This window comes from Natator depressus, chromosome 5 (assembly GCF_965152275.1).
Source record: "Natator depressus isolate rNatDep1 chromosome 5, rNatDep2.hap1, whole genome shotgun sequence".
In the NCBI taxonomy this organism is placed as follows: Eukaryota; Metazoa; Chordata; order Testudines; family Cheloniidae; genus Natator; species Natator depressus.
Genome location: NC_134238.1, coordinates 33813832 through 33831689, shown reverse-complemented (window position 1 = coordinate 33831689; position 17858 = coordinate 33813832). Strand labels below are relative to the sequence as shown.

Below are 17858 nucleotides of genomic sequence, written 5' to 3'. Positions count from 1 at the left end.
TACGCTCACTGATTTTCATCATTAAAATTTTGTCTCTTACAGTTGAGAATGAACTTTGGAGCAGGGGAACGAGTGCTGCGTTCTCAGCGGAGCTCCCGGCTAAATGATTTAGCCTGGCACCTGGTTGAATTATATCATGAAAATGATAATGTCACACTGATAATTGATAAACATTATAGAACTAGTACAAAAATGCCTGGGATTCTATATCAATTAAACATTGAACATGGACTCTACATTGGTGGGAGCGGTACCCTTGATGTTCCTTACCTTGACAGAGCACTAACCAATTTCCGAGGATGTATCGATGACGTGTTATTTAATCAGCATGAGATCCTAATGTCCCTGAGACCTTATCCTGGGTTCAGAAATGTTCATGAAGTGTCACTGGGATGCAGTGATGAATTCTTTGCCAGTGAAGATGAGCCTATCAGTTTGTTTAGTTCCAAATCCTATGTTTCTTTCCAGCTGTGGAATGTCCAGGGTGAAGGACACTTGGAGTGTGCAATACGGACCTCAGCTCAGCGAGGTTTGCTGCTTTATCATTCTGGACGAGCAGGAGATTTCATTGCAATGGAAATTGAGGATGGACGAATTAAGACCCATATTGGAAAGAGTAAAAGTAGAATGCAGCTTTCCTCTCTTAAGTCAGTCAGTGATAATAAGTGGCACTCCATTGAGTTAAAATTTACCACACAATATTTGCAGCTGATGATAGATGGAGAAATGGTGAAAACATCATTGCCTTCCCACATCAAGATACCCCTTCTTAAAGGGCCACTCTTTGTAGGTGGTGTAGATGACAGCACACGGGCAGAAGTGATAAAGTTAGAGTTAACTTCAGTTTCTGGAAAATATGCCAGAGGAGGATCCTTCAAAGGTTGCTTAAGAGACCTGAAAGCCAATTCAGAAAAGAGATCGTTAAAGAATGTTCTGGTTACAAAGGATGTTTCAGCTGGATGCAAAACAGAGAATTCTTTTAAGACAAATTCTTCTGTAGTGACAACAGAAAAGACTCCTCTTGTAACAGCAGCCACCACTTCTGTCAATTTTCCTGAAATCTCCAAACCCCAAGGCAAAGAGGATAGTGGCCATTTCTTGGTTCTAAATAACTTGATTGTCCCAGAGGGTGGACAAGCTCCACTTGAATCTAAACATATTAAAGTAAATTTAGAGTTTAAGAAATTAGGGGTTCGTCAGTCACAGATATTTTTTAAAATAAAGGAGCAGCCCTCTCATGGTTACTTGAAATTAGGGGTTGAACCAGAGCAGGACAAGGGCACATTTACTATGTTAGACCTGTGGCAAGGAAGAGTTCTATATGTCCATGATGGTTCTGAGGACACTTACGATAATTTTACTTTTTCCATTTCTGCCAGTAGTAAAAAGGACATGCCTTCATATCTGCAAGGAAATGAGCAGTATGTGTTTAGGATTGCCATCACTCCGACAAATGATGCTCCTGAACTTATGCTCCCTGAGGGAAACTTATTTTTTTTGTTAGAGAACTCAAAGAAACTCTTGACTGCTGACCTAATAAAGGTTTCAGATCAAGACACAGACTCTGCTGATCTCAGTCTTTCAGTACTTGGAAATCTGAATACAGAAGCAGGATTTTTAGAAAATTCCAAGAATCCCGAGAGAGCCATTACTACTTTTTCTAATGAGGACTTAAAAGAAGGCAACATTTTCTTTGTCCATACTGGGGTCAAGAACTCAAGGATTGTGCTGCGAGCAAGTGATGGAGAGAAAGTGAGCAACACAGTTGTGTTGCGTGTCATGGCTGTTCCTTTGGATTATAAAGTGGTCAATAACACAGGAATAAAAGTGCTACAAGGCAATGCCGCTTTGATCACACTCAGCCACTTGGCAGTTGAAACAAATGCCATTCAGCAAGAGATGGAGATACGATATGAGATCACAGAATCACCCCAATTTGGTGAAATTCAAAGGCAACATTCTAGTGGAGAGTGGAAGCAAGTAAACACTTTTTCACAGCGCTCCATTGAGCGCAGCCGTGTGAGGTACTACAGTATTTTCAAAGCATTGCAGCTGGAAAATGTTACAGAACACTTTAAATTTAAGATTCGTATTGGAAACAAAATCAGTGATGAGCTTATGTTTCCAATCACAGTGAAATGGTTGAGGTATAATTTATTGAAACGTGTTCCTCTAGAAATTGGAAAAACAAAAAAGAAATGTCTGACTTCAGATAATCTTTTTGCTGTGATGGTGGATATAGAAATACCTGAAAATGAACTTAATTATAAGTTGTTGTCCTTACCCAAGAAAGGGCAAATGCTCCTTAACAACCAAGCCTTGAAAAAAAATTCAACTTTTAGCCAAAAAAGCATTATAGATCATGAAGTAGAATATGAATTAATCGACAGACCCCATGAGAACACTCAGGATTCATTTAGATTCCTAATTTTTACAAAATATTTGGAGTCAAATGTCTATGATTTCAAAATCAACGTTAAAGCAGATCTCACAAGCATTATTTTGACAAACAACGGCTTGACCATAACTGAAGGTGAAGGAGTGCTAATAACAAAAAGCAGATTGTTTGCAGAAACCCTGGATAATAAGGCCTTTCAATATACAGTTACAAAGAGTCCTCAACATGGGAAATTAAAACTCATTAACTTTTCAGATTCACCAGAAAGTAATGATAACCTCACCACTTTCAGTAACCAAGATATAATGGGTGAACGCCTTATGTATGTCCATGATGACACTGAAACTAGGTATGATGAATTTCTTGTCATAGCATCCACCAAAGAATCAGGAGAATGGGTGAGCTCTGCTGCTGGAACAGAACCTTTATCAGCAGAGATAAGATTTAATATTTCTGTTGAGCTGAAGAATGATGAGAAACCAGTACGTGTGGTTGATAAGGTATTTCATGTAGTTAAGAATGGGCAGCACTTATTGACCTTGGCAGACCTATGCTACCATGATCCTGATTCTGATTTTGATGACGGGCAGTTGCTGTACACTAGGCGTGGCATTCCAAATGGAGACTTGACTCTAGTGAATGATACCACTCACAGACTCTATCAATTCAAGCAAGAAGACCTGGAGCAAAAGCGAGTCCTGTTTATACATAGTGGTGCAGATTATGGGCGCTTTGTGTTATTTGTAACTGATGGCAAACACTACACGTCTTCCCTTCTAGAAGTGAGTGCTTCAGATCCCTATGTTAGACTAGCAAACAACACAGGCTTATTGGTCCAAAAAGGAAAAGAGAGAACTATTACAACAACTAACCTTAGTGCCATCACAAACCAAGACATTAGAAGGGATCATGAGATTATTTATGAGATATTCTTATCTCCAAAACATGGAAGAATCTATGTAAAAAATCTAGCAACAGATTCCTTTACTCAACTTGACCTAAAAAGGGGACATGTGATTTATAGGCATGATGACAGTAACAACCTTTTTGACACATTTAACTTTACAGTTTATGCTAAGGATATCCACCAGGATGCTGGAATGCATGTTCGTATGTACTTGGAAAGCCATCAGCGTCCACCAAATATTGTACATAATAACAACCTCTTAGTGGAAGAAGGAAAACCAGTTAAAATCAGTAAGGGGAAATTGCAGGTGAGTTAAAATTTAGCTTTAATCTTCTATCTGTAATGGATTTTCTTCTTTATTCCTGTTTCCCAGGCATAGCAAGCCCTTTTAATGCCTCAGTTCCACAAAACTGTCACCTTTAACCTAACTAATTTAAATTATTGCTAGATATTAATTTTGGAGAGTAACTACAATTATGGTGTCTGCACTTGAGAATCTGCTGGCATCAGTGCAGAAAGGGCTATAGACTTCAGGTAGCCCAGCACTCTGACACTAGCATGCCTCCCATCACTAGAAAAGAGAAAAAATCTATCTGTTAAAATAAGACAGAGACCATAGGCTTTGATTCCCTGAGTACTGATACTTGAGAAAATTAAGCTGCAGAGACACTGTGATTATCAACACTACAAGAAAACCAGGTAGTTTTAAATACATTTATCAGTGTATTTGCAGTTTCATGGCAGGTGAACCAATAACAAATATTGGGGAAAAAAACTTAAATTGTATCCAAAATATTTGCTTATTTACAAAGGGTCTGTCAGTTTACACAAGCTGAGGATATGGCTTGGAGTTTTAAAAGCATCAGTTCAGAAGCATTAGCTTTGGCCTATTCGGGTTAATATTTTTCTCTGCATCTATTGGGATCATTTTCACCATTAAAGTAACTACCACAAGGAGGCTCATGTTGTACATTATTGTGCTGATTGTGAAATCATCATTCCAAGCAGCATTCCACAGTTCTTAGATAATTAACTCATGATGTTTTTTGTTTTTGTTTTTTCAGTTGAGAGATCTTATGGGATATGTTTTGGGTTTTGAAACACTTTCTCATGCAGTATTATCTAACATGCATCTACTTAATATAATACTGGAAATGCATTGTGCTAGGCATTTGCAGATATAATGTTTATAAATAGAGAATTCCAGCCAAACCGGTGGATAAATAATCCATGATTTACTGTCCCAGGATTAGAAGTGAGAAATTCAGAATAGAATTAAAGAAGAAATTGTCTTGTTTTTACTTGAATGACTTTTTGTGTGTGTATAATTTTAAGGTTGTGCATGAAAACAGTTCTCCATCAGAGATAGTATTCACATTAAGGGCTCCTCCAGTGCATGGATACATTCGGAAGTTTGCATCAGAAGAAGGTTACCTTGGTGCAGAACAAAAGCCAGTTTTGACCTTTACCCAGCAAGATATTGATGATGGCAACATTCAGTATGTGCAGACAGTTTCTGACCAGCTGCAAGACCATTTTTCGTTGGATGTGACCAATGGCATCCGAGTGGTCAGTGGAATAGAAATCTCTGTAGATGTCATCCCAAAGCTGATTCCATTAGAAGTGCAGAACTTTACCGTAATAGAAGGTGGTTCTAAAGCTCTGGTGGAAGACTATCTAAAAATTTCTAATCAGCATTTCACAGGACTCAATTGTGAATTTATTTTAGTTGAACCACCAAAGAATGGGCACGTTGGAAACTTTCGCTTTCCTGGAGTGAAGTTAACCAAATTTACCAAAAAACAGGTAATGTGACTGTGGTAAGCTTGATCTAAATGTCAGTCCTTTTTTTGTTTGAGTATTTTGAAAATGCTGATTATTATATGTATTGCAGTCACACCTGCAGGTCAGGTGTGCTAGGCACTATACAAACTCAATAAAGGACAGTCCTTTACCTGAGGAGATTACTGTCTAAGACAAGATGAAATGGAGATGGGAGAATGGGGGAAACAATGACAGGTACACATATGTTTTTATATGCCTGCAGCTACAAGATACAAATAAGATATGTCACAATTCCCTAATAGGCCCTATTTAGCCATTACTAGTTGGCAGTTTCCTGCAAAAGTCATGGTAGAAGTAGCAGGGTTGAGGGGGAGGACATTGTTTTCCAGTCGAGTTCTGAGTGAATGTCAAACTAGTGGCAAGGAAGAAACCTTGGATGTGCTTAGTGGGGAAGTGGACAAATATCAGCGTTGCTGGTGGAGCAGAGAAAGTGGAGTCTCCATGATAAGATACAAGTGCTAATAAGTTTCGTGTAGCCTTAAAGGGCTATGAAAAAGATGAGAAAGCCAGTGAGGGTCTCAAAATCATCATTTTTTATTTTTAAGGCCAGAACAGACCATTATGATGTTCTAGTCTGGTCTCCTGCATAACAGTGAGCACATTATTTCATCAAGTAATTCCTACATCAAACCCTTACTTGTGGTTGAGCTAGAGCATGTTTTTAAGAAAGACATCCAATTTATATTTAAAGACTTCAAGTGATGGAGAATCCACCCAGTCCCTTGGCATGGGGCAGGAGCAGGGGTTATGGCAAGATGTTTTGTGATTCACCAGCTTCAAATAATAATTGTTTGCAAACCTTCAGTATGTTGCATCAAAGTATTTTCCCCTTTCAAAAATCTACACCAGAGTTATGGGTGTCTGATGCACATAAAAACATATATATTGCTTAATATGCTTATTTGAAAATAAAGATCTACATTATGTATTATTTTGATATGTCATATTCCAGTGGGATAACTCCTGCCCAGACATGAATATGTATGATTTTATACTACTTTTCAGACTCCTGAATATGGGAAATTGTCTTAAATGGCATAGGATGTAATAAGTCAACAATTCAAAATGAGTAGAAGCCTGACAGGTATCTTATACTGCCAACATAGTTGAGGGTTACTTTACATCTGAATGAAAACTCTCTAATTTGAAGGTTTCAATATTTAACTTGTTTCAAAATGCATAAACTGAAGTGTGTTAACCTTTGACAAATGTTAATGAATATGAGATTTTTAATTTTTATGGCCCAAAAACAGAAATTTGACTTTGAACTGCAGATAGTGATGTCTTAAGTCATTTTGCCTCTTCTATATAAAACTGAAACACTTAACTGATTTTCAAACGTGAACCCTCTTAACTGTGCTTTAGCTATTTTTATATGAGTTCTTTGGGATTTATTGGTTTGTCTCTGACCTTCTGATACAGTTGCATACGTGCCTCTCTATATCTGAGGTTGTTTCAGAATAACCAAATGCTCATATGCAATCTGATATACTAGAGATAGAAGAGTGTGCATCAGAGGGAGAAGAATGGGATCGTGAAGGCTGAAAGAGAATTATTGCAGAGCTGGAATGGCTGAATGCTTTTTGTTTAAAATTTCAAAACAGTTTTTGTTTTAATTTCTTTAATTTTCAGTCCATTTATTTTTCAGGTAGAGCAAGAATTAATCTACTATATTCATGATGATAGTGAGGGGCTGACTGACAATTTTACTGTCATAGCAAATAACACAGAACTGTGGAAACAAAGTTTGCCCCAAACTATATTTGTGACTGTTACGTCGGTAAATGATGAAGCACCTGTTATAAGTACAAACAAAATACTTAGGGTAAGTTCTGCATACTTTCGTCTTTATAATTTTAAAATCTTCATTTTTAACTTGACATTATTTTATAGGACTATAATAACACAGAGACTAGAGATAGATATGTGTAAACCTGGAAATATATGTTATGTACTAGAAGCCAGTTGTGATGGTTAGATACCATGGTGATAGGCTCTGAAGATAGATTGGATACTGTGACAATTGTTTATACATATGGGATCAGATCCAGGCTCTTGCTAAGTTTGCATTGTGCTGTCCTGGTAGTGCAAAGCAGACCTTAAACTCACCTAAGAGTCTGGCTGATGATTCCTTTTGTCTAAGAGGAATCCCTGAGTGTCGCAGGGCCTTATAGCTGGATCTGTGCCACTGCCTCCTCTTGGCCTTGACATGGGACACATGGTGGTGAAGGGTGTATGGATGGAGCACTGCTGTGTTTTAACATTCCCTGGCAGGAGTAATGGCAACTTGGATGCAGTTACTAAGCAGCATAAGTCAGAGCAGTCTTGAGGCACTGGCCTTTGGCAGGCTTCAGGATTGAGGGACCATAAAAGCAGCTTCAGATTATTTTTGCACCATCCCTTGGATTCTGTGCCTAGCACCTCTGAGCTATTCCTGAGGATCAGGCCCATTGAGAGTAATTCTGCTCTTTGTTGTATCTCTGCAGCTCCCACTGAAGTAAGTGGAGATAGCCTAGGTGTAAGAGAACAGAATTTCACCCACTTACTATGCTTTAGGGAATTGACTAAGTATCTGACATTTCTAATAGGAGATGAGAGTTTCCCTCAGAAAATGTATGCAGATTTTTTTAAAAGTCCTAATAAAAATAATAATATTGTATTATACAGTGGTCCAAAATAGAACCACTCATCACAGTTTTCAGAGTAGCAGCCATGTTAGTCTGTATTCACAAAAAGAAAAGGAGTACTTGTGGCACCTTAGAGACTAACAAATTTATTCGAGCATAAGCTTTCGTGAGCTACAGCTCACTTCATCGGATGCATTCAGTGGAAAATACAGTGGGGAGATTTATATACATAGAGAACATGAAACAATGCGTGTTACCATACACACTGTAACGAGAGTGATCACTTAAGATGAGCTATTACCAGCTCCTCACAGTATTACTAGAGAGACTGGAGCTACTACTGTCTATTACTGTAGGTTTGTTGGGTGTGGCTGTTAATTATGAATTACAGATAATATTCTGAAACACCCAAAGCCTACTTACTTTGTATAGTTCCCAAAGAACTTATGGAATTGAAGATTGTAGGATTGGTCTATTTTTTTCTCCTAGTAACCATAGATAGCATTTAACCAACCATTCTATCTTGTAAAGAATAAAGGATGGTTTCTTCTCATCCCTATTTCACATTGGTGTGGCTCGATTCGCTTCAGTGGTATAATTCCAGATTTACATAAATGTGAGAGGATTATTATCTATATTACAACTGTGCCTGCAGGCCGGAGCCCCCTTGTCCTAGACACTGTAAAAACATAGGAGACAGTCCTGCCCTGAAGAGTAGATGACTGGTGACTAAAACAAACATACATGGGTGGGGGGTGGGAGTACAGATAATAAAATTATATTGAACATCTTGAAAAATGGTGGTCACGGCATATCAGCTATCTAACAGTAAATGAGCTGCAAGTGTATTGTAGGCATCACACCAGAGAAGAGTTTTTTAAAGGAGGGATTTGAAGGAGGATAATGTTAGATATTTACATAGTGCATCAGCCCTAGTATAGCACAGTGCAATTTACAAATTATAACATTTAAAACATGTTTGCATTTAATCCTGAGTATGAATGGTATTTGAGTGTTGTGTAGACAGATCGAGTACTGTAGAGATTACCGTATTTTAGCATCATCCATAAACCTTTTCACAGAAGAAAAAAAGAGAAAATATAATAATTTATACTAATCAGTTTTAGCAATGTTGCGCTTCACGGTGATGGCATTTACCCACTGCGGGCATCCATCCACACTACAGTGCACCATAGATATTAGGCTTTTACACCATGCTGAGTCCTGACAATTTGGCAATTTTCTCGAAGAAGGCATCAACTATTACACAGTAAACTCCCGCAGGGGAGGATAATTACCACTGGTGGGGTTCTTCAGGTGTCAACACAGCAGGTATTAACTGTAATCTAGTAATACACCCAGGGGAAAGGTGTCCACCAAGACTACTTCTTGATTTCTCTTTCCTTGTGTATAATTGCTTTGAAGAACTATCCTTTGGCAGAATTGAGACCCAGCAGCACAACACACTGATTTTTTTTTAAATGATTGTTAAGACCAGGCTTCATAGGAACACATGAAGTTGATTGGCAGACCCAAAATGTACCTTTATTTTAAAACATAAATAAATAACACAACTTTTCAATCTAATCCTGAAATAGGTCAGTCATCCAGAACATAGATAAAATGCTATCTACTCAATTGGGCAGCCTGCCTACACCAACCTCATGGTTCTTGTATTCATGACTGTGGTTTTGCTTGTCACGCTTGACCCTTTACTGTGCTTACATACCCTGTTCTTAATATAGAACTACTGCATTTCTGATAGTTCTGTGCACACTATACAAAGCTGGAGAATCTGATTTATTCCAACCAATCACTTTAAACCAAGATGAATGCCTAAAATAGATGGGGGAAAAGTGGATTATAAAGATTTTTTTTTTGAACTGACAGCCTGGCTCAGTGCTGACTATTATCATCAGCTGGGAGTTCCAAGGCAGTGCTTACCTAGGGTGAAACTTGCTAAATTCGAGGTTCCAGCCAGGCTGTGCTTGCTCATCTGGGAATCTTGTATTGCTAGCTGTTGAATTTTAACCTGCTTGTAGTAATCTATGTATTTTTAAATACAATAGCCCTGGCTTAATTTATACCTTTTTAGAAATGAGAAGTAAATGTACAAACTTGAATGAAAATTCCCTGAAAACCACTTTGTTGACCTTGTTGCAAGACCTTGTTTAGAGGATAACCTTTCTTGCAAGAAACTTTTGCATTTCAAGCAATAGATTTGGTCATGTTGCCTACTACAGAATAAGGTCCTGATCCTGCAAACACTAGTTCATGTTATAACTTTACACACTGTTTACTCCTCACAGTGCATAAAGCTAAGCACATGAGCAAGCCTGCAAGATTGGGGTGTAACAAAGCTCTTAAAAGAACAGCTAAATCAGTAACTAAGCAGAACAAAAATGTTAAAAGTATCAGATCCCTTTATGGGCATCCATTAGCAACAGAGGGCCCCTATGGAAGTTAGTATTATGCTCTTGGTGGTCTCCAGATGGATATTGAAGTTACATTTTAGTCTTGTAATGGGACTTTTTGCCAAACACAACAAAGTGTCAAACTTACTCACTCAAATGTAAAGTGATTCCTTCTACTCCAATTCCCTCACTTCTGAGGCCTCCTCAACATTCCCTCTTTAAACCACAGTGTTTATGATTGGTATCAGGGTGGTGAACAAAGCAGGTTTTTTTTCCCCCCTTAGTGTTTGTGTGTGGGTGATGTTTTGTTTTTAAAGGGATGAGGGCTATTGGATTTTCCTTTTTTTGAACTTCTGTATCATTCTGCAATATTTGCATGAACATAACAGATTTGAAAAGTTTTATTAATACGAGAAACGATAGTCTTTAATTTCACTCTGTAACTTAAAACCATAAGTATTCTAAACAATTACAAGGGAATTGCTAGGACTTTTAGTCCAGTTGAACAATCAGAAAGAGAAACCCTGTCAGAGAATAGCTAACAGATGAGAGCTCTGATTCAGAAAAGCTCACAAATATGGGCTTAAGTTTGTCCCTATTCATGACAGCTCTTGAGTACATGGTAAACATTAAGCACACATTTGAAACCCATTTACTTCATTGTGTCTTAAACAGAAACTTTTAAAGTTAAGCATGTTTTAAGCAGCATTTTTGCAAAAATCAGGGGGATTCAGGTTAGAGAAAATAAAAATCCTTACTCTGCTGGTCCCGTTTATCTATGCATTTAAGTAAGATTTAGTAGTAGTAAGGTGTGGCTGTACTGCAATGTAGCCACAAGGTGGCTATATTTTCATATATGTGGAATTTTTCTTTAAAAAAATCTAACAGTTATTATCCTTCTTGTTAATTAATTCTGCTTAACAGGGTATCTCTATAAGCAGAACACTGGATTAGGTCAATGGAGTATTTTTCATTTCTCAGCAAGCAAGGTCATGAACCTTCCTGCTACTGTAGTAGTAGAATGTGTTAGGCAAATGCTGAATTAGTGCAAAACTGACATCTCGGAAGTTCTGCATACTTTTTTTGTTCTGTTCTTAAGGAAACCTTGATCTCCACCCTATGTGATGCAAATAAGTCACTTGTAAAGTATTTGCAGTATTTCAAGTGTTTTGCCTCGTTACATTCCATTTCAGCTTATGGATCTCCTTTCATTCCTCATGTATCACATTATACAGCAAACGGAGACTCTTAACACAGTGTGCACACAAAAAGGCATTGTGTGTAAGCGTGCTGGGGAGGCATGGAATAAACAATATCTTTATAGCTAAAAAGCCCTATTATTTCTTAAGTTTGAATGAGGAAAATTCATGCGGAGGTTTAGCATTGGAGTTACACATGGCTACACATTTGCATGCTCTTTTGTAAATATTCTCCCTAGTGTTTTACCATTTATATGCAATGTATTATATTTTTCTATGTACAGGATGATGTGATATGAAGGTATTATTGGCAAGAGTTTGGGGTGGTTACAGATCATCAAACAAGTGGCAATAAAACCTTTACATAGTGGGCATTATTAAAAAGTCAGCATTTATCATCAGTTATCATGTGTCTTTAAAGATACATCTTTGTTTTCAAAGATTACCCCCCCCCAAAAAAAAAATTAGAAAAGCTCACGTTTTCTGAAGAAAAAATGCTTAGTTGTTGGGATCAGGAAGAAATCTCCTATCTTTGTTTTTAGGAGAAGTGAAATAACTTTTGTCAAGGATATTTTTTTCCTCATTAAACTACTAACATAACCTTGCCATCAAATAGCTATTGATAATGAATTAAAGAGCAGGAATTGGGCAGAGGCAAGAAAAGCCAATGGAATCAAATGCAATATGATATTATTAATACACTAAAAGTCAGAGAGGTACATTATGGTATCTGTTCTGCACCTTAAGTAGAACTGTTGATTATCAAAGATTTTATATTATAAATCAGGGATTGGCAACCTTTGGCCCGTGGCCACCAGGGAAAGCCGCTGGCAGGCTGGGCCGGTTTGTTTACTTGCAGCGTCCGCAGTTTTGGCTGATCGCAGCTCCCACTGGCCGCGGTTCACTGCTCCAGGCCAATGGGGGCTGTGGGAAGCGTCATGGGCTGAGGGATGTGTTGGATGCCGCTTCCTGCAGCCCCCATTGGCCTGGAGCGGCAAACCGCAGTCAGTGGGAGCTGCAATCAGCCAAACCTGCAGATGCAGCAGGTAAACAAACCGTCCCGGCCTGCCAGCGGCTTTCCCTGGTGGGCCACGGGCCAAAGGTTGCCGATCCCTGCTATAAATCAACTCTTCATGGGATGAGCTGGTGTGCATGTGTTGAATATCTATGGACTTGATTTCAGTTTATAATAGATATGTCCTATCCTGGGCTCTAGGCACCTTAACCCATAATTAAAAATGCAAACAGATCAAAAGTAAAGCCAACAGTTGCTCTTTTCTTTCAAGCCAGAAAATAACCGCCCAAAATTAAATGAAGCCCACACAATGCTCCTCTCCTGGGACATCAGTACTTATAGTGCTCGTCTGCCCGCAAACCTGAGTAAACCCAGGGCCTTATCATTGGCCTGAAGACACAGAGACACGTGTCATGTTTGCACTAGAATTGCTAGAATTAAAGTAGTGGGTTTTATGCTGTGTTCATAAACTCTAGTTTTTTGTCTCAGTTTAGGCCTTGGTTCAAAGTGCTGAGCAACTGTCTGAAGTGTTGAGTGCCTTCATCTCCCATGCAGTCAGTACCTCCAAGAGTTATCAGTCCTTTACAGGATTGAGCCCTTGGTGCATATTGTGAGTAGGTGGGAGTTGAAAGAAAATATTTAGTTTAAAAAAAAGTGTTGCCTTTTTATTAGTAGTTGTATTTTACTTTAATCTGTTGTCTTTCTTATGGCCCAAATTTGTGACATATCCAGTGCCATTTACTGCACTGGAAGTTGAGGGCGCTGAGTGTTTTGCCCACAGGGAAGAACATGGCTCTAACACTCCATGAAATAAACTGCTGCATTTGTCAGAATACAGACACTGTCAGACATTTGCACTTTCCTCTGAAATACTGATTTATGCAGGAGTTGGTTGATGGACAGGTCTGGAGGGATCTTCCTGGGTCATCAAGTCCAGTTCCCTGCTGTCGCAGGGAACCACGTTATGTAATCCTGTTCATAAACAAGATTATATAACGTATCAAGCTGCATTTTAAAACTGGTTAGGTTGTTTGTTGGTGTTGCTCGATACCTTGAAGTTTTAAATAATTTCAGAATGTTAAACACTACAGTCAACGATAAGAAACCATACTGGATTACAGGGTTACCTGTTTTAGCAACATGAGATACAGTGAATCAATCCAATCTATGTAATTTTTTCTTCTTCTGTTTTTGTTTTTGTTTTTTAAGGTTTGGGTGGGCTCAGTTACGGAAATAACAGTTGATGACCTCTGTGCAGAAGATAAAGACTCCTCAGCATCAGAGCTAGTGTACTCTATTACTCAACCTAGCAATGGCCACTTGGCTCTTAAGTCTTCTCCAAACAAAAGCATCCTTAATTTTACCCAGGCTCATATAATGGAAAGACAGCTGGTGTTTGTACACAATGGTAGGTAGTTCTAAAACTACCATGTGGGAATATTCTGTTATATAATCCTATGGGGATATTCACAGATGTAATCCCATGGAGATATTCTTGTAACATGTGTAATTTTAGAAGCACTAATTAAGTGGTGTATAATCTCACAAGCCAAACAGGGAAGGGTTCAGGTCATTACCTGAGTAGGTAACTTCCAGCAAACACCTAGGTGTTGTAGGAAGTAGTATTGATAATTCAGTAGATTTATTGATTGATTTATTTGTATTACCATAGCACCTAGCAGCCTTAGTCATGGATCAGGACCCCATTGTCCTACATGCTGTACGAACACAGAACAAAAACCAGTCCTGTCTCCAAAGAGCTTACAAATTTAAGTATAAGACAAGAGACAACAGCTGGATACAGGCAGACCGTCAGGGATACAAGGAAACAGTGACACAGTATTGGTCAGCACGATAGGCGTTGGTCTCAGCACAGCAGCAGCCAAGCCGCTCTCAAGCTTTCTGTAGGCCTCACAGCAAGGGAGAGTTTTAAGAAGGGATTTGAAGGTACATAATGAGCTAGTTTTGAGGATGTTAGGGGAAGCTTCTTCCAAATGTGAAAGGTGGCATGGGTGAAAGCATGAAGATGCCTGTTTGAAAATTTAACAAGTGACCAACGGAGGCTGACATCATGGGCTGATTGGAGGTGGGAGTCAACATATCAATATTGAATGAGAGATGATATGTCAGATGGAGATAGATTGTGAAGGGCCTTGAAAGTGAAGTCAAGTTTGATGGAGATAGAGAAGAGCCAGTGAAGGAATGCAAGGAGAGGGGTGATATGGTCAAAGTGACAGGCTAGGAAAATGATCTAAGTAGCAGCATTCTGAATGGATATGAGCAGGAAAAGATTTCATTTGTTAAGGCCACAGAAAAGGATGTTGCAGTAATTGAGATGTGAGATGGGAGCCTGATGAGAGTTTTAGCTGTGTGGAGGGATAGGAAAGGCTGTATCTTAGTATACGGTATTTTTCCTTCTGTGTCAGTACTGAACTGATGCCTGCGTTTTGTGTTAGGGAACACTGTGATGCTGAAGATGCCATCTTTCAAATGAGATGTAAAACTGAGTTTCTGACCATTTGTTGTTAAGGATCTCAAGGGACTTTTTGTAAGGGAAGTGTTCTTAACTCTAGTGTTTCAGCTAAATGTCAGCTTCTGTATTTACCTATCTTAATTTCTTCTGCAGTTTCAACTGGATATAGCATTCTTTAGGTGTATAGTATTCCTTAATGCCTCTTCTAAACTCTTGTGTATGGTTGCTGTGTGCTGTTTGTCAGTTGCTGCATTTCACCCAGAGGTGGCTGCATTTCTGTAGTGGGTGAAATGATTTTTCTGTATAGTTCATATTTCAGTGTGTATTATAAGAAAGATTATAAGTGTGTATTATAAAACAAACCTGTGTTAAGTAACTGATTACCTGCAGCATCACCTGACTTAGGGTTCTTTTGATTTTGACTGCTTCACTAAAGAAAAAGTATTCAATTAGTTTTAAAGAGTTTACTAAACATCCTTAAGAACAGTAGCTAATAGTATAGGATATAAGAAGACAACAATGGCATTGGACTGTGATTTGGCTACATAAATTAGAAAATTGGTTGATATTTAGGTTTTCAAAATCAAATTACAAAACCCCAACACAAAATAATACTTACACATAGTTACTCTATTGTGAAGGAGACTTTTAGATTTTTGACTGATTCCTTCAGGATAGGGCCTGACTTATGCCAATTGGTTATCAACTCCAGTGTTGCTAAGACAACAGAGGGAAAACAATCCAAAATTGAATCACAAAACTGTTTGGTCAATTATTATACATGCCAATTCGCCATGGTCTCCTTCCCAATAGATCTATAGTAGTCAACCCTTTTAACCTATTTCCCAATGAATGATCTGACTAACACTCCTATCTACCTAAAATAAACTCCTAAATGTATGACAGATTATTTCGACTGAGGGCTGTACAAGAAGCTCACTCACCTGGTCTCATCTTATGTCTGTATACACCTAGAATTTGAAAGACGGTATGAAACTATTAGCTATGATAGACACATGTACAGTTCTACAATCTTAGTTACTAACTGTACCTTGCTCAGTTTTAAAGCTACTTTACAAAAATTTTGATTGGAATCTGTTCCAAAACAAAGAGAGATAATATAACTGACAATCTTTAAAACACATACAAGCACGTACACTTATTTATTAATTAGGTACTCAGTTTCAGAAAGTGGTCAATTGACTGATTTGAATCATTATCCAAGAGAAATTCTATATAGTACTTCTCACCGAATCTATGCTCAGCTGTCAGCTTTCAGTTCAGTTATTGTTCACAGCAGGAGTTGACACTGCAAACGCTGATGGAGCAAAGGATGCACATGACTGTAGTCTTTTCCTAATACGCCACCAGGCAACCCAACTTGCTCGAAATTAATAAAAGACAGTTAAAGATGCCTATCTGAGATAGGTTCTTGTTGTCACCAGGAAGACTGCCAGGTGGCTGGTCCAGGACCTCTGTCTTCTCCTTTCCAGGTATCTTTGGCTTTTGGGAAGCAATGCATTGAAGGAGACAGGCCATTTTATTCTATATCTTCTGTGTGGTCCAGCTTGATTTCTCTTCTTGGAAATGGTGGCATTGACCAATCAGATTGTGACAGATTTCTTTCCAAAGATTTGAATTGTCCAATCAAAACGAGAATCATCTCCTCAGTCAGGGACAAGACATTAGCTTTTGAGCTCTTGTAACTGGGACTGGAATTTTGCAGTCTCTTTGTGTAACACACCTTATTGCACCAGCTTGTGTAAGAAAAGTTAGGCCATAACTGTTGCAATCATCTTGGGACATTCCTTGAACACTGACTAGTTTGTTCCAGTCAGCAACTTACCTCAGCATGTTGCTTTCCATGGGCCCCTTTTTGGTGCACCCCTTGGTCAGCATTGCAGTTATGCTTGGTCAAGTTGCAATTTCTCCATCAACACTTGTCTAGCTGCTGAAATGTCCAGTTTAAAATTCATGTAGTTTGTACAAAGTCTCTCCATATTTGTTTATACTCTTTAAATGTAATATTCCATTATACAATGCAAAGTCAATTCAAGAACTGTTGTTCTCCAGCCAATCAGAATAGCTTTATAAATCTTCCGTTTCTGTTCTTCTTTTAACAACAGTGGTAGTCTGTATGGCTAATCTGAATTTGTGCATTATTACTCAAACAGTTACATTTCTGATTATTCTACTCTGTGGTGAAGTATCTTTATAAACACAGTATTTGGTTTCAGTTCCTTTTTTTTTTACTGCCTCTTTCAGCACAGATGTATTTCACTAACTGGATAGCATAAGCATGTTTGATTGCAAACATTAGCCTTACTTCTTCTCTTTATCACTTAAACTAAAAGAAACCAACATGAATGCAACCGCTTTCTTTTCGAACAGAATTGCCAATTAAATAAATTCTGTCACTAAAGTTTATAATATTTTGCTCAAAGCTGTATTACTTATAGTTGGCTTCTCTTTTGTACACATTTTATTTATAATAATAGATTCCAGGAAGTTTCCCATTTTGCTTGTGTATCTGGCACATCACATCATATCCGTGTTTGTGTCAAACTGTCCTGCAAAGCTCAAGTGTGAGTAGCAACTTCAGGGAAGACTGGTAAGAACCAGGGCTCAAACCCCAAATTGGTTATGAGTTCTATACTTAGATTTCACCAACAAATTATCAAGTGTAAACTCCTCAAACACTATAACAGCCTTGCCATTGAGTCATAGACAGTGCCCTTGGATACTCAGATCTATCTTGCCACCCAGGTAAGCTTACTTTTGTGATAGATGATCTCTTAACCTGAATATTTCTGTGATTTTTAGTATATTTCCAGTCGCAAAGGACCAGTCACTTAGCTCAGGTCAAATGCAGCTTAACAAACCAAAACCCACACTTGTAGCCAATCCTGTAATAAACTATCTAAAGATTTATTAACTAGGAAAAGGAAATAAGAGGATTATTTAGAAGGTTAAAGCAGGT

At 38.3% G+C, this 17858-nt stretch overlaps 1 protein-coding gene across 1 annotated transcript in view; it reads left to right on the top strand.

Annotated features, from left to right (window-relative positions):
- LOC141987929 (chondroitin sulfate proteoglycan 4-like) overlaps positions 1 to 17858 on the top strand; it is a 64801-nt gene that overhangs the window by 27492 nt on the left and 19451 nt on the right. The window contains exons 3-6 of the mRNA XM_074953761.1: positions 43 to 3612; positions 4641 to 5111; positions 6799 to 6975; positions 13615 to 13813. Of these exons, the coding sequence (XP_074809862.1) occupies positions 43 to 3612; positions 4641 to 5111; positions 6799 to 6975; positions 13615 to 13813 (4417 nt within the window). The remainder of the gene's footprint in view (positions 1 to 42; positions 3613 to 4640; positions 5112 to 6798; positions 6976 to 13614; positions 13814 to 17858) is intronic.